This window comes from Zea mays, chromosome 2 (genome assembly GCF_902167145.1).
Source record: "Zea mays cultivar B73 chromosome 2, Zm-B73-REFERENCE-NAM-5.0, whole genome shotgun sequence".
Lineage (NCBI taxonomy): Eukaryota > Viridiplantae > Streptophyta > Magnoliopsida > Poales > Poaceae > Zea > Zea mays.
The window spans coordinates 223,147,271-223,171,041 of NC_050097.1; the positions used below are offsets into that span (position 1 = coordinate 223,147,271).

At 43.9% G+C, this 23,771-nt stretch overlaps 1 protein-coding gene across 2 annotated transcripts; it reads left to right on the plus strand.

Annotated features, from left to right (window-relative positions):
* The first annotated feature begins 952 nt into the window (after positions 1–952).
* On the plus strand, positions 953–17,311 carry LOC103647932 (AAA-type ATPase family protein). 2 transcript variants are annotated; one of them, XM_008672429.4, is made up of 28 exons: positions 953–1,282; positions 1,370–1,523; positions 1,611–1,732; positions 3,499–3,615; positions 3,705–3,836; positions 3,972–4,062; positions 6,499–6,670; positions 7,096–7,217; positions 7,307–7,398; positions 10,972–11,014; positions 11,225–11,285; positions 11,766–11,914; positions 12,030–12,100; positions 12,460–12,630; positions 12,718–12,786; positions 13,361–13,462; positions 13,553–13,642; positions 14,112–14,190; positions 14,270–14,369; positions 14,474–14,549; positions 14,745–14,924; positions 15,669–15,791; positions 15,879–15,962; positions 16,050–16,234; positions 16,316–16,454; positions 16,534–16,593; positions 16,756–16,860; positions 16,935–17,311. In XM_008672429.4, exons 1-28 carry the CDS (start codon positions 1,112–1,114, stop codon positions 17,046–17,048), a joined length of 3,174 nt encoding a protein of 1,057 aa, XP_008670651.1. In that variant the 5' UTR covers positions 953–1,111; the 3' UTR covers positions 17,049–17,311. The 2 variants fall into 2 exon arrangements, with proteins under 2 accessions (XP_008670651.1, XP_008670652.1); XM_008672430.4 differs by having other exon boundaries at positions 1,008–1,282; positions 10,978–11,014.
* The last annotated feature ends 6,460 nt before the right edge of the window (positions 17,312–23,771 follow it).

Here is a 23,771-nt window from a genome sequence, read left to right on the forward strand (position 1 = left end):
CAACAGTGTCCTATTTTATTAAAAATTGTTAAAAATATATAAGTCACATCCTAAAATGCCACAAATATACTCCATCTTTTTGGATTGCCCCATATCTAGATTTAAATGATCAGACTCTTAATCTTATTTCGGTTGACCACTTAATTTGAGGTTTTACTGTTGGAGTTTATTTTTTTGTTGGTGCTCTAAATTTTATAAAATATATCTATTTTAAATTTTAGGGCCTTTTTATAGAGCACATTGTTGGAGATTGTAGATGCTGCAACAAGTCGGACACATTATTAATCCTTAGAGCTGATTTGGTGACCCGGGATCACGAGAGGATTGGAGAGGATTGGAGGGGGATTCCTCCCGTGATTCCCTTGTCACCAAGTCAATCCTTAGGGCTTGTTCGGTTAACTCTCAATTCATATGGATTGAATGAGATTGAGTGAATTTAAATTCAAAGAAATTAAATTTCTTCTCAAATTTTTCTAGTCACGTCCAATCCATATGTAACAGGATTAACCGAACAAACCCTCAGCGTTCGACGGATAAACATTCGCATAAAACAAGACACACGCGCGTAATTCAGATCCGCAGCAAAGGAAGGTGGAGACGGAGATGCATCGAAAAGAGGGCGGTCCCAGCTGAAAGCGGCGTCGTGTTGTGTGTGCCGATCCCCATCCCATCCAACCCCGACCAGTGCGGCGCCTCCGTTTGTACACCGCGCACCTACTCGTCCGTTTATTGTTCACTGCCGCAGCGGCCGGCCAGCGCGCACGCACGGCAGTGCAAGTCCACCTGGGTCCACCGGACACCTCACCTTTAGAGCACCGCAACCGCAAGTCGGCAGCGGCCCAAAAAGCTGCGCCGCCGCCGCAGCAAACTCGGTGGGGCCCACCCGCCCATCCGCTTGCTTTTCCGTTTCTTTCCGAGCGAGCGGGTGAACCGCCGCTGTTCCGTCCGGGCGGGAATATAAAGCGGGGCCGCCGCGTACGGCGTACCTAGCCTGCGCTGCGCGTTCCGTAAACGGAAGGGTGAGGGTGGTAATTACATTCCAGTCCTCCCACGCCGGCCGATCCGAGGCCAAAGGGAGGGAGGAGACCCCTTTCCCTCTCGCCGCCGCACGATGGTCGACACCAGGCGGAGCTCCGCGGCCAAGCGCCGGGGCCCGTCCGAGGACTCCTCCCCGTCGCCGCCGACGACGCAGGCGGACCCGACGACGGCGGGCTTGCCGGTGGAGCCCGCGTCGCCCCCGCCGTCGTCCGGGAGCCGATCGGGCAAGCGCGCCAAGGTCGCGGTACGGCGCGTCCATTCATTCGTGCGGGTTTTCGGTGGGGGATACAGACGGTTTGGTTGATCTGACGCCGCCGCTTTTGCGTGCCAGGTTGCGCGGGCGGAGGACCCCGGTGCGCCGCGCGGCAAGGCGGTGGACCCCGCCGCGGTCGACGTGCTCGACAGCTCCGTGGCGAACCTGCAGGGCGTGGCGAGGCCGCCGGCCGCCAACGTGGCCGCGTCCTCCGCCGTGTCCAATTCCGTAGGTGCGTTGGGGGTTTTCCGCCTGGCTGCGCCGACGGGATTTACCTTTACGGTTGGGTCTGCTTATTCGGCTGCTTTTGTGGTTCCAGGGAGGAGGAAGAGGAATCAGTCTGTGAGGGCGATCCCGACGGGCGAGGGGACGCTCTGGAAGCCGAGGCCCGCCGGTGGCCGCGCTGAGGCCTGGGGCAGATTGATTTCCCAGTCTTCCGAGGTTGGTCTGTCTTATTGAACTCGTGAAACAACTCACATGCTTTCATCATCTTTGAGGTCAAGTAAAAGGACCCTAATCATTAGGCGATAATAGCCGAGCATTAGTTGGTAGTCAGGCATTAAGCAGTACTATAGTTTATTGAGGGAATAACTGGATCATTGTAGCCATCATCATGTACTGTACTGCACTGCCAACATATATCTAGCAAGTACATTTAGGTCTAACCATTTCAACCTGAAACAAAATATTGGACTGAAGTCACAAATTTTCTTTTGTAAGTTGTATTCTATGAGTTGCTTTGCAATCCATTCCTAACTTGTTTCTGAATGAGCAAAATGTCTGAATTGGATACTAGAGCTAATGCGGATTGGTGTGCTGTATCACATCATGCATGAGGTCAGTTGGCAACATAAAACCTTTACTAGCCTGTTGCCCGTGCTTTGCTACGGTTATTATATACTGCTCGCCCCAGTACATAAGGTGTAACCACCTCTGGATCAAAGAGCAAGAAATGCATTTAATTCTCTCTACACCACTGCATCGATGCACGTGTGCATAGAGAGCACGCCTTATATTGTGGGACAAGAACAAAAACTGGTTACGCCTTATATTCTGGGACAGAGAGAGTACTACATCCGTTCTCAAATATTTGTCGTCCGCTAGTTTATTTTTGAACTAAATCACGACAAATAAAAAGAACGGAGGGAGTATCATATAAATAGGTATCGAAATATTTATTCAAATATAATTATTTTTTTATTTCTAAACACTAAGGTACGTGTGATCTGGTGGTTATCCCTAAATTTCTGGAGCAAGGGGGCGTGAGTTCGAGTGTTCATTTTGCACTATTTTTTATACGGTGTGGTAGCTGCGTGGTCGGGTCGGGGTCGGGTGTTGGGCAGACGTAGTAGGGCGCTAGGGGTCCACAGGGCAGTAGCTGCGGGAGCGTTGCGCCGGCGGGGTCGTATGCTGAGCAGGCATAGTAGCTGGTTGTACGGGCGCTGGGGGTCCACAGGCAGTAGGTGAGAGAGCGCTGTGGGCACTGGGGGGCGCATGGGGCGGGCCTAGAGTGTCAACGCGGAGAGTGAAGCCATGATAGCACCAGGTGCCCAAATTAGGTTCTTAATAGAGTAGTATATATGAGATGCACTGTTATGGTATCTTCTGGTCGAACATTGATAATATGCTGTAGTTTGAAGTAATGCTCTTGTGCTCCTTTCAAGTGTACGCGGTCTATATCTCCTGGCATCATTTTACCGATACCTGAATGCACATTATATATTTTATCAATCATCATTATTCTAGTATTGGTTTTTTGAGGTTATAGTCAACTTTAGCTATGGCAAGCTCCTTGTTTCCTGCATTCGCCATTTACCCTGCTGGCCCACTATTTATGTTGCAGAAGATTTTCACCTCACAATTTATAAAGGGTCTAAATAGTACACATTAATTTTTAAGGCACCAGTCCTGCAACCTGAATTTATGTCATGTTCCCCTATTACTTTGGATACGTTAAAGTTGTCAAGTGGGATGGTGGGGGAGAAAAGATACTAGCTCTCAGGTTAGCTGGTGCTTATTCACCACACACATGTCATAGTGGTTGTCTGGTTGATGAATGATGATGACGGGAAGAGGTTATCCAACCTTGCCTCTTAAGAAACAGAATCATTTTTTTTCACATCCGCATAATCCCAATTGTCTACCATGATAGTTCATGCTGTGGTGTTATAATTCTTGGTTCTAATTCTCTTCCATTTCTTCTCCAGTATCCCTCAATTCCAATTTATACTACTCATTTCACTATTGGCAATGGCGGAAAGTGTGACTTGAAACTCACTGAGACATCTCCTGGGCCACTTATTTGCAAACTGAAGCATGTTAAGGTACGCCTTTCTTTGTCTTTGTTTGCACATACCCTACTACTCTTGTCTGTATTATGAGTTTTTGACTCAATGATGACCTCTTATACCAGAGGGGTGCTGCCCTTGAGATCTACATGAACAAAGTTGTCCATGTCAATGGGAAGGCCTTGGACAAAGCTGCTAAAGTCACCTTGATCGGTGGTGATGAAGTCATGTTTGTTTCTCTTGGGACACATGCTTATGTATCCTTTCCTACCACCAGCTACTTTCTTCTGTGCTTCTCTGAAATCTATTTCCCTTGTTGGAAGTTTGCTGTTAATATTCTTGATGGCATACAAGCATCCATTTGGATACGAAATTCCTTAATGTGCTGGCAGATATTTCAGCAACTTCTAGAGGAAAAAGCAAGCACACCATCTTTGTGTTCAAAATGTGTCATTCAACAAGAACAATATCCAGTTGTCAAAGGTACATTCAAGATATTTTTTTCTCGAATACGCTCTGTGTATCATTGTATTAAGAGAGGAAAAAGAGTCTAGCACAAGCCCTGGACCTAGGAAAGGGGCTGCTATGATACAAACTGATTTTAGCTAATCACACACTATAGGCAAGTCCTGACCGCTCCTAGCCTATTACAACTAGCCTGCTCGAAGAACTTGACCTATAGCTTTCAAGCTTCTAGATCCCACAACGCACCATAGTTGGCGCTCATCCTCAAAAGAGTATCTATTATCTTCCCTAGTCTCACGTAGAGATGGCAATGGGTACCCGCTACCCGAAACGCGGTGGGATTTTGCTCTATTAGGGTTTGGGTTTGGGTCAATTTCTCTACCCATGGGTTTGTTAATGGGTTCAAATGGAAACCCAACGGGTACGTGGGCATGGGTTTGTTCTTCCACTACCCATACCCGCAAACCCATGGGTTTTTAAAACCCGCCTTAAAATCAACATTCCTTATAAATATGTCTCATAATATTATTAATTGAATATGTTCTAATTGAAATAAACTTCATGTAACAAATTTTAGGCTAAAATTAGTTATCACTTGTTCCTTTTATGCTAGCTTATTAATGTATTGATTGTCATTTACATGATAAATTATTTTTTATATTGATGTTAGTGGGTATGGGAAACCCGTTGGGTACCCGAAACCCGCTTGGGTATGAGTTTGGGCAAAATTTTATACCCGTCATGGGTATGAGTTTTTTAGCGGGCGTATTTTTTCTTCGCGGGTATGGGTTTGGGCAAGTAATACTCAGCGGGTTTTTACCTATTGCCATCTCTAGTCTCACGCTTTTCAAGATTTTATGCTATTTTTAATTGCACTGCTCTAGATGAGAGATAGTTTCAAGTCAAAGTTTACCATTTTTGGTCTTTAAACAAATTAGGAGTTAGCTAGCAATTGAAAATTTGTGATACATTTTAATTTCACTGCACTAAACAAACGGGTATACCCAGTGTTGAAAGATCCCACACAAGATGGGATCTACGGCTTAGTTACCACGTTCCTGGACGAAGGGGACGATGGGCGGGAACAAGGACCGGGATATGACAGTTGCAAAAGCATGAAACGAGAGGGCGGTGGGGGTATATTGGTCACCTTTGTCCGTTCAATGATGGAAACACATCCTAAATAGTTATGGAACGATGGTAGGGAATGGTGTCCCTGGATAGGCACGATTGGATAGGCTATGCTCCATGGCAGCATGATTGGATAGGTGGTGCACTGTGGCAGCGCCTCTAAACAAGCGAGCTCTTTTCCATGACAGTGGCGCGGTGTCTTAGATTAGCAAGACTTACATTCTTCCTCATATCCTCCATTGTTTGGGCACGTATCGATGTTCCTCATGATCTGTACGTAGTCCCATCAGCGTTTGGGACGGAGCTAGGGATGTAGTTCTCATTTTGCGTGGTCGACGTCCCGCCATTGTTTCGAACGAAGTTTTTGACCATCTCCGTTCCTCGTTTCGCGGTGAATTTCCCGGAACGTCCACGTTCCTGGCTTCTAAGATCTAAGGTTAGAAGTTTCTGTGCAGCCTTGGAGCAACTCCAAGAGCCTCTACAAACTTCAATATCTATTCTTTTTTTTCGAAAACGCAGGAGAGCTGCGTATCAATATATTAAGAAGAAAGGGTGAGGCAAGGAAACCTCGTACAACTCCACACGAACCCACAAACACTAGGTTATAGGGAGAAGGAGAGAATTAACATCAACAACAACAAAAGACATCTACTCCCGTGACCATGGAGACTCAAATTAAAGAATACCCACTGAAATTACTGGAGCATAAGGATGTTAGATAAATCCCTGGCTCCAGCCCTATACCAGAGATGAGCCTCCTCCTTGACCCAATTGATGACCATGCTTTGACTAGGCTGCACACCATTAAAAACACAGCTATTGCGGTGATTCCAGATGGCCCAAGCACCAATAATGATCAAAGAGTTCAAGCCCTTGTGCAGCCCTGTGTTTACCAGACCAGCAGAAAATGCAGCAACCCCTTCCCACCAATCTATTCTCTTTGTATATCTATTCTCTTTGTATATCTCTCGAGCCTCCAACAGATTCTCCAATTTATGTTCTCTAGTATACTGTAATAGCATATCATATATTTTCTTGTGAAAAAATCACCAGAAAATTATCATATATTGTATTTAGAGAGCCATGTAGCCTCTCCAAAAGTGAAGAGTGAGAGGGGTGCTTTTGGATAGCGGAAAAGATGCAGATTTGGAGAGTGATTTAGAGAGTCTATTGGAGCATTTTTTGGTCTGTTCTCTAAATTTTGTGATAAAGAGCCATGCACAGAGCTTTGAGATGTTCTTACCCTTACTTATTTGGCAATGATATACTGCACTAAAATATAATGTAGTTTTATGGTGAAGTCTACTGTTTGGCCTTGAACAGATAAGGAGATAGTCAGCAGTTTATGTAAGACTGTGGGGGAGCAAAGCTACCACCCTTCTGAGGAAAATATGACATTTGGTCGACACCAACTTTTGAAGGATGATTTGAAGAAAGCAGCTATAAGTGCAAGTGATATATCAGAATCATTTGATAATTTTCCATATTATCTTAGGTATGTACTCGTATTCCAGCTGCTCTTTGTTATATCAATACATTATTAATTGTTTATGGTGCAGTTTGTTATGTAACACTATAACGTTTGAATTTGCAACAACACTTCTTTTGTTAACATAATAACACGACATAATTACAATGATGCAATACTACTGATTACTTAAGAGTAATACTGTTGTCAAGCTGTATTTATTTTGATTCTTTATACTAAAATTTTTCATTTCATTTTCCATCCTGCATCCAACGGCGGCTGTAATTCTTATCTCTAAATAATTAGTTTAACTAGTAAAATGAATGGGTGCCACTGAATAGAACTGGTAAATACTGATTACCCAAGTATGTCACTCTTGAAGCTAATGACCTGTTGATTGATTGGTCTCTTGTAGTTATGAACTATCTCTTATTAGCTTCTCATCCTTGCAGTGAAAATACCAAAAATGTTCTTTTGTCATCATCGTATGTAAATCTATGCTGCAAGGAATCCACTAAGTGGACAAAGGATATATCTTCTCTTTGTAAAAGGGTACTATTATCTGGCCCACCAGGTATTTGCTCTTGCTTTATATGATCACTACATTGTCAATTTAAAAATTCTGTTGCTGCATGCATATAAAAATAACTTGCCTTCTTATAGGGTCTGAGATCTACCAAGAATTACTGGTTAAGGCACTTACCAAATCCTTTGGTGCTAAGCTGCTTGTCATAGATTATTCGCTGCTGTCTGGTGTAAGCATCTTAATGTTTTTATGTTTGTTTAGTACTCCCTCCGTTCACAAATATATGACGTCGTTGACTTTTTTTAAAAAACTTTGACCGCTTGCCTTATTAAAAAAATCATGAGTTATCATTTATTTTGTTTTGATTCGTTTTATCACTTATGGTTGTTTGAGAGTGACTTCTAATTTTACATTTTCGAATAAATATTTTAGATAAAACGAGTGGTCAAAATTTAGGAAAAAAGTCAACGACGTAATATATTTGTGAACGGAGGTAATACTGATACTATTGTGATAGTTGAAGTTTCATCACAACCAAGGGCATGCTTGTTTTTTCGCCTATCCTTGTAGTGGTCAATGAAATCCCCCCTAGTGAAGGGGAGCAATTTTGCTCTGAACAAATGCATGAAACAAATGTTGGGCAATGTTACTTATTTAATTTCTTACCTGTTAAAATTGCTATAAAACAATGTTGGACTCATGAAGGACATTTACAACAATGTTGTGACTAGTGTTTAAACAAGTGATGTGGACACGACTGACTTTCCTGATTAGAATAGACTACATCAAGGGTTAGCTTTGAGCCCTTTCCTTTTTGCTATGGTGATGGATGAAGTCACAAGGGACATACAAGGGGATACCCTTGGTGTATGCTTTTAGTAGACGTTGTAGTGCTAGTTGATGAAAGCTAGACATGAATAAATAGGAAGTTAGAGTCGTGGCAAGAGACCCTAGAGTCCAAAGGTTTTAGACACAGTAGAACCCGAATACATGAGATGTGATTCGGCACTACTACACATGAGGGATGAGATGTTAGTTTTGAAGATCAAGTAGTGCTTAGAAAGGATACCTTTTGGTATCTAGGATCAATGTTATAGAGAGATGAGGATATCGATGAACATGTTAGCCATAGAATAAAAACAGGGTGGAGGAAGTGATACCAAGCATTGGTCTTCTATGTGACAAGGGGGTCCCAGAGGAACTAAAATACAAGTTCTATAGGACCTGCTATGTTGTATGGTACAAAATGTTGGCCTACAAAAAGATGTTATGTTCAGTGAAATATGAACATTGCGTTTGATTTGGGAACGATGATGTTATGGTCGCTAGATCGGTGAGGGATTGGAGAGGGGTATTGTCGGGGACCATAATTAGGGGTACCCCCAAGACTCCTAATCTCAGCTGGTAACCCCCATCAGCACAAAGCTGCAAAGGCCTGATGGGTGCGATTAAGTCAAGGCTCGGTCCACTCAAGGGACACGATCTCGCCTCGCCCGAGCCCAGCCTCGGGCAAGGGCAGCCGACCCCGGAGGATTCACGTCTCGCCCGAGGGCCCCCTCAAGCAACGGACACACCTTCGGCTCGCCCGAGGCCCAGTCTTCGCCAAGAAGCAACCTTGGCCAGATCACCACACCAACCGACCGTATCGCAGAAGCATTTAATGCAAGGATGGCCTGACACCTTATCCTGACGCGTGCCCTCCAGTCGACAGAGCCGAAGTGACCACAGTCACTTCGCCGCTTCACTGACCGGCCTGACAAGAGGACAACGCCGCCTGCGCCGCTCCGACTGCTGTGCCACTCGACAGAGTGAGGCTGACAGCAGCCAAGTCCGGCTTCGGGCGCCATAGGAAGCTCCGCCTCGCCCGACCCCAGGGCTCGGCCCCCGTCTTGGCCTCGGACGACGAACTCCGCCTCGCCCGACCCAGGGCTCGGACTCAGCCTCGGCTCCGGAAGACGACGAACTCCGCCTCGCCCGACCCAGGGCTCGGACTCGGCCTCGACTCCAGAAGACGACGAACTCCGCCTCGCCCGACCCAGGGCTCGGACTCAGCCTCGACTCCGGAAGACGACGAACTCCGCCTCGCCTGACCCTAGGGCTCGGACTCAGCCTTGGCCTCAGACGATGGTCTCCGCCTCGCCCGACCCGGGGCTCGGACTTGGCCTCGACTCCGGAAGGCGACGAACTCCGCCTCGCCCGACCCCAGGGCTCGGACTGAGCCCTAGCCTCAGCCGACGATCTCCGCCTCGCCCGACCCGGGGCTCGGACTCGACCTCGACCTCGGAAGACAGATTCGACCTCGACCTCGGAGGAGCCTCCGCCTCGCCCAACCCAGGGCTCGGACCGACCACGTCACAGGGGGGCCATCATTACCCTACCCCTAGCTAGCTCAGGCTACGGGGAACAAGACCGGCGTCCCATCTGGCTCGCCCCGGTAAACAAATAATGATGGCGCCCCGCGTGCTCCATGACGATGGCGGCTCTCAGCCCCTTACGGAAGCAAGGAGACGTCAGTAAGGACTCGACAGCCCCGACAGCTGTCCTTCCGCAAGGCTCCAGCGCTCCTCCGACGGCCACGACATCACATGAACAGGGTGCCAAAACCTCTCCGGCTGCCACGACGACATGTACTTAGGGCGCTAGCTCCTCTCTGCTAGACACGTTAGCCCATTGCTACACTCCCCATTGTACACCTGGACCCTCTCCTTACGCCTATAAAAGGAAAGTCCAGGGCTCTCTTACGGAAGGTTGGCCGCGCGGGGAGAGGACGGGACGGCGCGTGCAGGCCTCTCGCTCCCTCCCACGCGGACGCTTGTAACCCCCTACTGCAAGCGTACCCGACCTGGGCGCGGGACAACACGAAGGCCGCGGGTTTCCCCCTTTACGCCTGTCTCCCTCTGGTTTCCCCCCTTCGCGCTCCGTCTCGCGCCGACCCATCTGGGCTGGGGCACGCGGCGACAATTTACTCGTCGGTCCAGGGACCCCCAGGGTCGAAACGCCGACAGGTATCAATGGGCAGGAACACCGGTCGGGGGCCACGGCCGAGCAAGAGGAGGGTTTCTCCCTTCTAATTCTTGCCTGGTTTATTTCTCATCCATTGATTACATAAATAGGCCGGCTGACCGTCCCTATCTAACTAGAGATCCTTATCTCCTTAAAACTCTCCTAAAAACTCTCAACAAACTACTAACTGATAATCTTCCTAGATAATCTTAACTAATCTCCTAAATAATCTCAACTAATCTTCTAATATTATCTCTAACTATCCTTATCTAATCCCCTTGGAGGGCTCATGGCTGCTGCTGCCGCAACCCCTCCGTGGGCCTCCTTAGGCCCTGACAGATGATCTATGTGATAGGCTATGAGTATTGAGTAGCACCAATTAAAGAAAAGCTTGTCCATGTCCGATTGAGATGTTTTGGACATGTCCAATGGAGAACACTAGAGGCATCAATGCGTAGTAAACTAGTAAGGCGTGATGATAATATGGGGAAGAAAGGCAGAGAAAGACCAAAGTTGACATGAAAAGAGAGTAAAAGGAAACTGGATAGAATGCAATATACCCAACGATTTGGCCTTGAATACAAGCGAATGGAAAACAGCTATCCACGACTCTATCTTACTCCAACTTGTTTGGTACTAAAAGACTTTGTTGTTGTTATGTTGTAACATTGCAATAACCAAACATTGCATAGAGAATAAATTAATTAGAAAATAAAAAAGGAATAGAAATACCCTTTTCTATGTTTGTTTTTGGTATCTTTTCAGTTTAGTTTGGGGCTTGATTATATCTTTGTCTCAGGGGCAGCCTTCAAAGTCAAAGGAATCAAAACCATACAAAAAAGGCAAGATCATCTACACAGTTTACCTTGCTTAATTTTTAACGCTGTTTTGTTGTTAAACTGAGTACATTAGCCTTCCTCTACATTTTAGGAAGTTGTCAGGAAATTGCAGCATTTTTTCACAATGTTCATGGTGATAATGATACCACCTGCGATTAGATATAGATCATTGTTTGCTCCAGGCTGTACTAATCCTGCTCATGGTTTCCTCAGGTGATAGGGTGAGGTACATTGGTCCTATTCAATCATCAGGGTTTATGTTTGAGGGACAGAGGTATGTTTTGCATTGTTATGATTGGTGCCCTGATATACCCTCTTGCTTCGTTAGATTATGAAAGTATTTTTTAAGGCGCCACATTTCCAAACTAAATATTTAGAAAACTTAGTGATGGTCAAAGTTTCATGAGTTTGATCTAAAACATCAGTCATTTGTAGCTCTGGGGGATTAGTAGATAGTATCATTCAAGGTCATGTGGGTATCGGCAGGATAATTTATATTCACTGTAACCATCTTCAACTCTATTTTGTGCAAATGATATGTCTGGTTTAATGCTGAATTGATATTTGGCACTCGAGTTGTGTACTTCTTCTGTGGTTTTATAGTTTTCCTGATTGAACAAAGACCATGTGCTCGTCTATGTTGAGTTCATGCTTGTTATTCTGTCAAATGGCAACTTATGACTGAGCGTCACTCAGTTACTTGTGTAAATAAATTACTTATGTCTAGGCTTATTATTCATTTTTCAATCTGCAGAGCTCCTGATTATGGTTCACAGGGTGAAGTGAGGCTTACTTTTGCGGAAAATGGATCCTCAAAAGTTGGAGTCAGATTTGATAAACAGATCCCCGGGGGCATTGATCTTGGAGGCAGTTGTGAGCTTGATCATGGCCTATTCTGTTCAGGTATGTTTCTCATTATGTTGAATTTCTATATCTTTAAATCTTTATGACTAGATCAGACATTTATGCTGCATGATGTCATTTTGTAAATTTGTGGCTCACTTCGGATTATCTGCAGTTGATTCTCTATGCCTCGATGGTCCAGGATGGGAAGATAGAGCCAAACATTCATTTGATGTTGTGTTTGAGGTGATGGAATTTCTTTTTTTTTTCTCGAACACGCAGGAGAACTACACATCATTATATTAAGAGGAAAAATAGAGTCCAAGCTGGACCAAAACAAACATTACAAACTGACGAAGCCACCTTAAGGTGGCCACAAACACCAATGCACAAAAGGATCCATTAATCTAGAAGAAAAACAGACCAACCATCTAAACTCAACTAAAGACTTGGAGTAGGGGCAGTAAGAAGGGAGAGCTCCTTAGCCCCTGCTAGCCCCCAAACATCCTTCTCTTGATTAGCTTGGTTGTAGTCTGCACTCTGCACTTGGTTGTATCGATATCTTGTTTTCTTTATATAATTTACTAATTGGGTTCTCTTCGCAGTTTGCCTCTGAAGAAAGTCAACAGGTGCCTGTAATCCTATTTCTGAAGGATGTTGAGAAAATATGTGGAAATAATTACACCTACCATGGTCTAAAGAATAAGCTTGAAAGTTTCCCAGCTGGAGTTTTTATTGTTGGGTCCCAGATTCAGACAGATGCTCGGAAAGATAAGGTACTGCATCTGAGGAGAATTTAAGCTCAGCTCTAATCGTTCACCTCTCTTGTATAACTAAAGTTTATTTAATTGTATTATATGCAGTCAAACAATGGGTCTCCTTGGCTCAAGTTCTCATATAGCCAAGCAGCAATACTTGACCTTGCATTTCAGGTGCAGTTAATAGTTGATTCTACTTAGCTTCAAATTGAATTTGCTTACGTTAAGCACTAAGTTATTCTGTGATTCATTTGTGTTAAAGTTCTTTTGAAACTTTTGTGAGCTGGTTCCGCGCTAGTTTGTGGACTATGATATGAGATCGACGATGTGGAATGGAGGGTTAATATTTCCAATTTACCATGCACTGAATTGCTACATTAGAAGATAAGGATAATAGAGGGTTAATGTTTCCTACCTATTGCAGTTTACTCACTCCATTCCAGATTATAAGTTGTTTTGTTTTTTTCTAGATACATAGCTTTTGCTAAGTATCTAGACATAGCACATATTTAGATGCATAGCAAAAGCTTATTGGAAATCAAAGCGACCTATAATTTGGAATGGATGGGAGTACTGTTCAAGTCACTCAGTATCAACCTACCATGATGGAAAGGGTGTTTTAATTTTTTTTGTTTACTTGTTGCCATCTCCCATTGAGCTATCTTGTTACCAAATTTAATGTTTTGATTTTAATGCGCCCTTACAATTATCATGCTGTATTTTACGATCTGTTGTATTGTCAATGCAGGATAGCTTTGGTCGGGCGGGTGAAAAAAATAAAGAAGCACTCAAGATGTCAAAGCATATAACTAAACTTTTCCCAAATAAAGTGACAATTGAATCACCTGAGGTGTGTCATTATGTTAGTTCTCAAGAGGGTATATAATATATAGATCTAGAATTGGCTTTTGCAAGTTTTAACTCTTAAAATATGCTACAGGATGAAACGGAACTCTCCCAGTGGAAACAGCTATTGGGTCGTGACATTGAAATTCTTAAGGCAAAGGCTAATTTTTTGAAAATACAATCTGTAAGTGTCTGTTGTGAAGTTAGCTTTTTTTTATTTATAGACTTATTTGTGTGGTGCCTTGTCTGTTAGCCTTCTGAATTCAATGATTGGTGTAACACTATAATGTAAATTTTTCTTTTTCATTAAAACCTCACTAGTGCTAATATTCTCATTTTATAGTCAATGTAATTGTTTGGCTGCACATCCCTTTGCTTTGTGTGTCATGCTTGTTGCAATTCTATAGCATGATAGGTCTTTAGTCGATGTCCTTAATCTTTAGGGTTGGAACGCTATAAAAGCACTGTATTGACTGATTTCTGTATGGGCTTAATACAGTCTTGGGAATATTCAAACCTATCTGGATTCTGGAGTTGTTTACATATTTTATTCATGTACCACATGGGCATTTTACTTCAAGCTACTTGCTGTTTCTGTTCTTGTGTTGAGATATTTTAAAACTTCACTAATATATTTCTGCTGTTGGATGCAGTTTCTAACCCGCCATGGTATGGAATGTACTGATTTAGAATCAGTGGTTTGTGTTAAAGATCGTAATCTGACAAGCGAATGTAGGTAGAATTGCTGCTTTCTTCATTGATCCGATATAATTTAGTCTCTGTAATTGTAGTATGCTACTTGTGTTTTCAGGTGTCGATAAAATAGTTGGTTATGCTTTGAGTTATCAACTCAAGGATCACCCTATTCAAACTCCTGGAAAGGATGCGAGAGTTGTCCTTTCCGGTGTAAGGTATTGTATCTAAACTTCTTGGTTTGTAACTTGGTATTGTTGTGGGAAACTCTGTTTTCCAGTTTTATCTGGTGACTGCTTTGCTGATGCTTGCTAAACTTCAGCCTTAAGTATGGAATTGATTTGTTGGAAAGTATCCAAAGTGGCCCTAAGAAGAAGAGCACAAAGAAGTCACTCAAGGTGACCTGTTTTCTCGAATTATTAAGATAGCCTCTTGTTATTATGACTGCATGCTATAATTCTTCTCTTATTTATGTAGAATATATAGTTCTACATTGAGTGGCAAAAAAATAACTTTGTTATCTTATTATATTTTACCATGATAAGTAAGTTCATATTGTTGCCTTTGTCTTACATTTTGTTTGTCATTGTTAGGATGTTGTCACAGAGAATGAATTTGAAAAACGTCTTCTTCCAGATGTCATCCCTCCAGATGAGATTGGTGTTACCTTTGAGGATATTGGAGCATTAGAAAATGTCAAGGAAACTTTGCAGGAGTTAGTTATGCTTCCTTTGCAAAGGCCTGAGTTGTTCTCCAAAGGACAACTTATGAAGGTACTGGCCATTCTCTAAACTTTGAAGTGTGACCCTCTTGAAAACCTAATATATCTGTATGTTTAGTAATCCATAAGGGCTTGTTCGGTTCTACCCCAATCCATATGGATTGAGGGGGATTGAGAGAGTTTCAATCCCTAGTAAGTCAAAATCCCCTCCAATCCATATCAATCCCCTCCGATCCATATGGATTGAAAATAACCGAACAAGCCCTAAGGTGGTTTGTTATTTTTTTCACTGATAACTCCATTACTTTCTGTTTCCTGGAGTTCAGTTTTCTTCCGTTTAACTTTGTCAATGATCTCCTCGTGATTATTTGGGGCTATTGTTGAGGCTTTCCTTGCAAAACTCAATTCTTCTGTGTGTTTCTTATCCTGTATTCTGAAATAAATTGAAACAAAAGAATTGTTGTAATGTTAGGACTTAGGATTCTGAATGTCACCTAGTGGTCTTTTTTCGTTACAGTTAATGTAATATTTATTTTCTCGACTCTTACCTCTGTGCAATCATAGTTCTGATCAATGATTTCAAGTCGTCCGACTAATCGCAATTAATCGCGATTAGTCGGGCTGGTCAGCTATTAGGGCACGATTAGCTGGACGACTCGACTAGAATAGTTGGTCGTCCGACTAATTGTCGATTAGAGTGATTAATTGTCCGAGTAACCGACTAGGGGTCGACTAGTCGCCTGGTCTTCGACCAGGCGACTTGAAATCATTGGTTCTGATCATCTATTTGCCCCAGCCATGTAAAGGGATATTGCTTTTTGGTCCACCTGGCACCGGTAAGACCATGCTTGCCAAAGCTGTTGCAACAGAGGCTGGTGCTAATTTTATCAACATATCAATGTCAAGCATTGCTTCAAAGGTACTTGTGCAACGTTATACTCATCAAGTTTGTTCCCGATTTGGAGTACTTATTACTTTGCTGATTTCAACCCTGTAACTATAACAGTGGTTTGGAGAGGGAGAAAAATATGTGAAAGCTGTTTTTTCACTTGCAAGCAAAATTTCTCCTAGTGTTATTTTCGTGGATGAGGTTAGTGATTTTCTTAACGGTCACTGATGATATGCCTATGACATAATAAGTTGTAGCTTACTCATTGATTTGTGTCCTGTATATTAGGTTGATGGCATGCTGGGTAGACGTGAGAATCCAGGGGAACATGAGGCCATGCGCAAGATGAAAAATGAGTTTATGGTGAACTGGGATGGTCTTAGGACAAAAGACAAAGAACGTGTTCTGGTACTTGCTGCCACTAATAGGCCATTTGATCTTGACGAGGCTGTTGTCAGGAGGCTCCCCAGGAGGTAAATTGCACTCCGTATTTATGCTACTTTTCTTCCAACTGTGACATGGTTATAAATAACCCGGCCACAACTTCTCTTCAGGTTGATGGTTAACTTGCCAGATGCACCCAACAGAAAGAAGATTCTTAGCGTGATACTAGCAAAAGAAGATTTGGCAGATGATGTAGATCTGGAGGCGTTAGCAAACCTGACAGATGGGTATTCAGGCAGTGATCTGAAGGTAGGTATTCTATTAAGATATTTCTTTCTTATCCTATTTCCTCGCTTCTTTGTGTTGTTGGCGACACCTATTTTTGCAGAACCTGTGTATAACTGCAGCACATCGTCCCATAAGGGAAATTCTTGAAAGAGAGAAGAAGGTCAGCTGATATTCTTGGAACACTTCCCTATCTGTTTTCTTGCTGCCTTACGACATTGTTATAAGCTAATGTAATACTGTTGAGATTTTCTATGCTAGAAGCATTGACGTGTGGCTTACATTTTTTTTTGTTGCCTATTTGGTTTGGTTTGATGCAATGCAGGAGAGAACCTTAGCTGAAGCAGAAAATAGGCCAGCCCCACCTCAGTGCTGTAGCGGCGACGTTCGCTCCCTAAAGTTTAGTGATTTCAAGCACGCACATGAGCAGGTAAAAATGCTACGGTCACTTGCATTATTTTGTCTTGTAATCTCTGCTCCTGAATTTAATGGCCTTGTGTTTAGGTTTGTGCGAGTATATCATCGGATTCAAAAAATATGAATGAGCTCGTTCAATGGAACGACCTCTACGGAGAAGGCGGGTCGAGGCACAAGACACCGTTGAGCTACTTTATGTAGCCTAACGTTTTTTTAGATGATTTGTACATACAGAAGCAGCCTTTGTATAGGTGTGTTTCCAGTTAATTTTGCTGGAAACATTTATTCATGTCGGGTTTCGTTTCTATAATCATATCAGCTTGTGTCTGCATCTAGTGTAGCCTGAGCTTCTGATTAGTTATTAATTTATTTCAGTCCGTTGGATCTTGCGTCCTGGTATAGTCTGTGAAAGGTCTCGACGGAGATTCATTTGGATTTATTTAATAGTCTGGATGATATGGTAATGTTTGTGTGGGTGTGTGCGTGACAGAGAAGGTTTTACCCTTCCCTCTGCACTAGGTATGGCAAAGAGGAAATTCTCCACAGGTCCTACGAACGCTTGTGGTGGCCATTTCTTTTCCATCTTCGTTATTCGTGGGGATAAATCCTATCGGAATTCCAATTATAATTAGATAGTACTTGATTTGTTATTAATATAAAACATTGTTACTTATACACATTATGTAAAAATCTTTATATATACATTAAAATGAGTACATTTGTACAGGGTGATCTCTTAAAAAGGTAATTATTTATTTTTATCATTAACTATTATATGAAAACATCATTCATGTAAGTTTAACAGATCACCGCGGAGAACAGGGATGAGGAATGTTTTCCCATCTCTGTCCCCGTTTATCCGTCGGAGGAGAATTTTTTTCGTTTACATTCCTGTGCGGGAAAAACTTCTTTATCCCCCCTTTCCATCGGGAATCAGGTCCTCGTTGTCATCTCTACTCACACGCAGCCACGCAAGTGTCAACAACGTAACGTATTTCCTGTATACGAAACCTGGTTTAAAACGGCTACTCCCATGGTGTCCTCGGTCCTCGCCCTCGCATTTTCACTCGCACAGATCACCGGCGTCGCGTTGTGTTGTACATCCTCGCCCTCCTCGCATCATTTGCCACCGTGTCTTCTCTCACGTTGCGGCTTGCTCTCCTACTCCTTCGGCCTGCCACCAAACTGACGTCTTGCTCGCTTCTCGTCATCGCTCACTGCCTCGCCGCTGCTTGCAGGCTTCTCCACTCGCTCCACCACCTCCGCCACATCCTCGGCTGAGAAATAAAGAACTCTAACTCCCCTCGTTGTGATGGCTGTGCGGGCCCGGCCGGCGTCGATGCTGAAGATCTCGCGGTCGTGGATGGCGTAGGGTGTGACTTGTACTAGGGAAGACGGACGTTCGACGCGGCGGCGAGCAAGTGTTGTCGTGCCGGACCGTACTCCCCTTCTCTTCCTGTGCTCCTCCATTTCAATTCCATGTCTCCGCCTCTGTTTGACCGATTCATTATGAAAATTGGTTCATCAGTTTCACAGTATCATTAAATTTGATTCATATATTATGCTTGTGATTCTGTGTCATCTGCTTGTTTTTTGTTGGATTGGACCAAGCTCTTGGACATGTGGAGTATCGAAGAGGAGTATGAGATTTGTTCTCTGTTCGTCAGCTATGGAGGAGCTGAAAAACACGAGCCCACGGGGCAGCGTAGGGGCAAGAAGGCCAGTTCGTCGAGCTTAATCATAAAGAAAGCCATCAACAACGATATAGTACCAAAACAACAAACTTTATATGTCTGCAGTGCCATATTGGAGAGAGATAGCTGCAAAGTCATCCGAGCATAGAACAGACAGTACTCTATATCTGACTACATCATGAATTTGCCAACAAATAAATCAATTTTTATCGGTTTCTTTCTAACAGGTTAAATGGTCTACCAAGCCATTTATTTCTCTTAAATCCTCCTCGCATTTAGCGCACCCTGTTTGAATTCATTATCTGCACTCCTTAATCCGTTGTTGAGTTTTCGTGGTTGGTTAGATGTCGTGCAGTAAATATTGTAACATGTTATTCGAACCATCACTGATCTGTATGTGAATTGTAGTTGACGAATAAATGTTGACTGAGTACTGATGAAAAGTAATATTATCTTTTTCTCTGCAATACTAATCTATTCTGATTTTTTCTATATTTGAAACCTGTTCAAAACGGCGATGAAGGCGATATCCACGTCGGATCGTGAATCAATGACGTTCATTGTGGCCTCCATAGCGAGGAGCAGGCCTCTTGCGATCAATAGCTTCTCGACGTGGTGCCTCCGCCTCCGGCTCCGCCTCCCTCCTCGCGCGAGCACCTCCGGGCTGGGCTCCAGCACGCTGAATTACTGCTTCAAGGTGAACTTAACAACAACTCCTTCCTTGCTATGTTACTGTAATGTTTACATTCTTTATTTTTCTTCAACGTTTGATGATTTTTAAAACTTACGAGCAAACTGTGTGCTTTTTTCATCTACCAAATATACCTATTATATCTCTCATATTAATCTCTCACATGAATATCCTCAAGATTTATATGCTCACACTTATATGCTATTTACTGCCACGTGCCTACTTTATAGATCTTCAGATTTACGTATTTCAACATCTGAACAGTCTTCTCTGTCTAATTAGATTACAGAACTACGCTTGTTCTACTTTCTACCACAAATTTTCCTTTGTAAAAACTACAATATCAATATTGTTTACAGTTTAATCCATTTCTAAAAACAGAGCCGGCCGCCGCTGGCCTGGACGGTCCGCGCTTATGTGCGGACGGTCCGGACATACTGAAAGTCGCCTAAAGGGGGGTGAATAGGTAAATCTGAAATTTATAAACTTTAAGCACAATTTACAAGCCGGGGTTAGCGTTAGAAATAAAAGCGAGTCCGAAAGAGAGAGCGAAAACAAATCACAAGAAATATAACGAATGACACGGTGATTTGTTTTTACTGAGGTTCGGTTCTTGCAAACCTACTCCCCGTTGAGGTGGTCACAAAGACCGGGTCTCTTTCAACCCTTTCCTTCTCTCAAACGGTCACCTAGACCGAGTGAGCTTTTCTCCTCAATCAATTAGGACACTTAGTCCCCACAAGGACCACCGCACAATTGATGTCTCTTGCTTTGATTACAAATGTCTTGGGAACAAGAATAGGGAAGAAGAAAAGCGATCCAAGCGACAAGAACTCAAATGAACACAAATGTCTCTCTCACTAGTCACTAATTTGTTTGGAGTGATTTCGAACTTGGGAGAGGATTTGATCTTTTTGTTTGTGTCTTAGAGTGAAGTCTAGGGCTCTTGTATTGAATGCAATGGCTGAAAACTTGGATGACTTGGAGTGTGGTGATTGGGGGGTATTTATAGCTGATAGTCGCCTAGAGGGGGGGGTGAATAGGGCGAAACTGAAATTCTCAAAAATAATCACAACTACAAGCCGGGTTAGCGTTAGAAATATAATTGAGTCCGCGAGAGAGGGTGCAAAACAAATCGCAAGCAAATAAGAGGTGTGACACGCGGATTTGTTTTACCGAGGTTCGGTTCTTGCAAACCTACTCCCCGTTGAGGTGGTCACAAAGACCGGGTCTCTTTCAACCCTTTCCCTCTCTCAAACGGTCCCTCGGACCGAGTGAGCTTTCTCTTCTCAATCACTTGGAACACAGTTCCTACAAGGACCACCACAAGATTGGTGTCTCTTGCCTCAATTACAAGTGAATTGATCGCAATGAAAGAATCAAGAAAGAAGAAAGCAATCCAAGCACAAGAGCTCGAAAGAACACAAGCAAATCTCTCTCACTAGTCACTAAAGCTTTGTGTGGAATTTGGGAGAGGATTTGATCTCTTGAGTGTGTCTAGAATTGAATGCCTAGCTCTTGTAAATGGTTGGAAGTGTGAAAACTTGGATGCAATGAATGGTGGGTGGTTGGGGGTATTTATAGCCCCAACCACCAAACTAGTCGTTTGGTGGGGCTGACTGTCATATGGTGCACCGGACAGTCCGGTGCACACCAGACAGTCCGGTGCGCCAGCCACGTCACCAAAGCCGTTGGGGTTCGACCGTTGGAGCTCTGACTTCTGGGCCCGCCTGGATGTCCGGTGGCGCACCGGACATGTACTATAGAGTGTCTGGTGCGCCAGTATGGGCACGCCTGACTTCTGTGCGCGCTAGCGCGCATTTAATGCGCTGCAGGTAGCCGTTGGCGCCGAATTAGCCGTTGCTTCGATGGCACACCGGACAGTCCGGTGTACACCGGACATGTCCGGTGAATTATAGCGGACTAGCCGTTGTGAATTCCTGAAGCTGGCGAGTTCCTGAGGCCGCTCTTCCTTGGAGCACCGGACACTGTCCGGTGTACACCGAACAGTCCGGTGAATTATAGCGGAGTCGCCTCTGGATTTTCCCGAAGGTGACGAGTTTGAGTTGGAGTCCTCTGGTGCACCGGACACTGTCCGGTGGCACACCGGACAGTCCGGTGCGCCAGACCCGAGGTGCCTTCGGTTGCCCCTTTGCTCTTTTGTTGAACCCAATACTTGGTCTTTTATTGGCTAAGTATGAACCTTTGGTACCTGTATAACTTATACACTAGAGCAAACTAGTTAATCCAATTATTTGTGTTGGGCAATTCAACCACCAAAATTAATTAGGAAAATAGGTGTAAGCCTAATTCCCTTTCAATCTCCCCCTTTTTGGTGATTGATGCCAACACAAACCAAAGCAAGTATAGAAATGCATAATTGAACTAGTTTGCATAATGTAGTGCAAAGATTGCTTGGAATTTGAGCCAATATAAATACTTACAAGATATGCATGGATTGTTTCTTGTTATTAACATTTTGGACCACGCTTGCACCACATGTTTTGTTTTTGCAAATTCTTCTGTAAATCCTTTTCAAAGTTCTTTTGCAAATAGTCAAAGGTGAATGAATAAGATTTTTGCAAAGCATTTTCAAGATTTGAAATTTTCTCCCCCTGTTTCAGATGCTTTTCCTTTGATTAAACCAAAACTCCCCCTTAATGAAATCCTCCTCTTAGTGTTCAAGAGGGTTTTGATATTAATTTTGAAAATTACTCTCTCCCCCTGGAGAACATGAAGAGATACCAATTTGAAAATACTCTTTGAAAAGCTAAATTTTAGAAATTGGTGGTGGTGCGGTGAAAGGGAATTAGGCTTACACATAGTCCCTAATTTATTTTGGTGGTTGAATCGCCCAACACAAACACTTGGACTAACTAGTTTGCTCTAGATTATATGTTCTACAGGTGCCAAAGGTTCATCTACAACTATACTAATTCGACTGTCCGGAATACCGTAGATTATTCCGGACAGGAGAAGCTTTTTGGAAAAACAGGCCAAGCGCGGACCGTCCGTGACAAAAGAATGACCCTCGGACAGAACCAATGCAAAAACACAAGTTTCCACTACAGACTGTCCGGAGGAAAAGCAAAGACCGTCCGAGCCCTCGCGCGGACCGTCCGGCCTCAGGCGCGGACCGTCCGGTCGGTAAGAAACCGAAAAACCCGAAGGTGACGGGTTCGGAGAAATGAATTATAGGGGGCCTCGCGGACCGTCCGGGGTGCACGACCGGACCGTCCGCGACTGGCTCTGTCTGACATCTGACGACGCATTAAATGCAATATAGCCGTTGATATAGCCGTTACTGCTGACCGTTGCATTTTCAGCCGTTGATCTACAGGGGCGGACCGTCCGGACCTGGCTCGCGGACCGTCCGCGCTCAGCAGAAAGGTGCAACGGCTAGGAAGTGGTTGGTGGATATAAATACAACCCCAACCACCTCCATTCATAACAACCAAGCATTCCAATCTTCAACATTCAATACAAGAGCTAGCAATCTATTCCAGGACACATTCAAAGCCTCCATCTCTCCAAGTTTCACAATTGAGAAAAGAGATCATTAGTGATTAGTGACTTGAGAGAGAAAGTGATCCGTGTGTTATTTGTCGCTCTTGTCGCTTGGCCTTTTCAATCGTGCTTTCTTGATTCTTTCATTGCGATCAAACTCACTTGTGATTGAGGCAAGAGACACCAATCTTGTGGTGATCCTTGTAGGAACTTTGTGTTCTAAGTGATTAAGAAGAGAAAGCTCACTCGGTCCGAGGGACCGTTTGAGAGAGGGAAGGGTTGAAAGAGACCCGGCCTTTGTGGCCTCCTCAACGGGGAGTAGGTTTGCGAGAACCGAACCTCGGTAAAACAAATCCGCGTGTCACACTTCTTATTTGCTTGCGATTTGTTTTCGACCCTCTCTCGCGGATTCTTTTATATTTCTAACGCTAACCCGGCTTGTAGTTGTGTTTATATATTTGTAAATTTCAGTTTCGCCCTATTCACCCCCCCTCTAGGCGACTTTCAATTGGTATCAGAGCCCGGTGCTTCATTAGAGCCTAACCGCTCGAAGTGATGTCGGGAGATCACGCCAAGAAGGAGATGGAGACCGGCGAAAAGCCCACTACAAGCCACGGGAGCACTTCATCGGAAGAGTCCCGCACCAAGAGGAAGGAGAAGAAGAAGATCTCCTCCAACAAAGGGAAGGAGAAGAAATCTTCTTCTCACCACAAAGAGAAGAAGGAAAAATCTTCTTCCCACAAGCCGCGTCGGAGTGGGGACAAGCAAAAGAGGATGAGGAAGGTGGTCTACTACGAGACCGACACTTCATCAACATCAACCTCCGACTCCGATGCACCCTCCGTAACTTCTAAACGCCAAGAGCGTAAGAAGTTTAGTAAGATCCCCCTACACTACCCTCGCATTTCTAAACATGCACCTTTACTTTCCGTCCCATTGGGCAAACCACCAACTTTTGATGGTGAAGATTATTGTTGGGGACTTGTTCTCAAATGCTATGAATTAAGAACAAGACAACATAAAGTGTTAAAT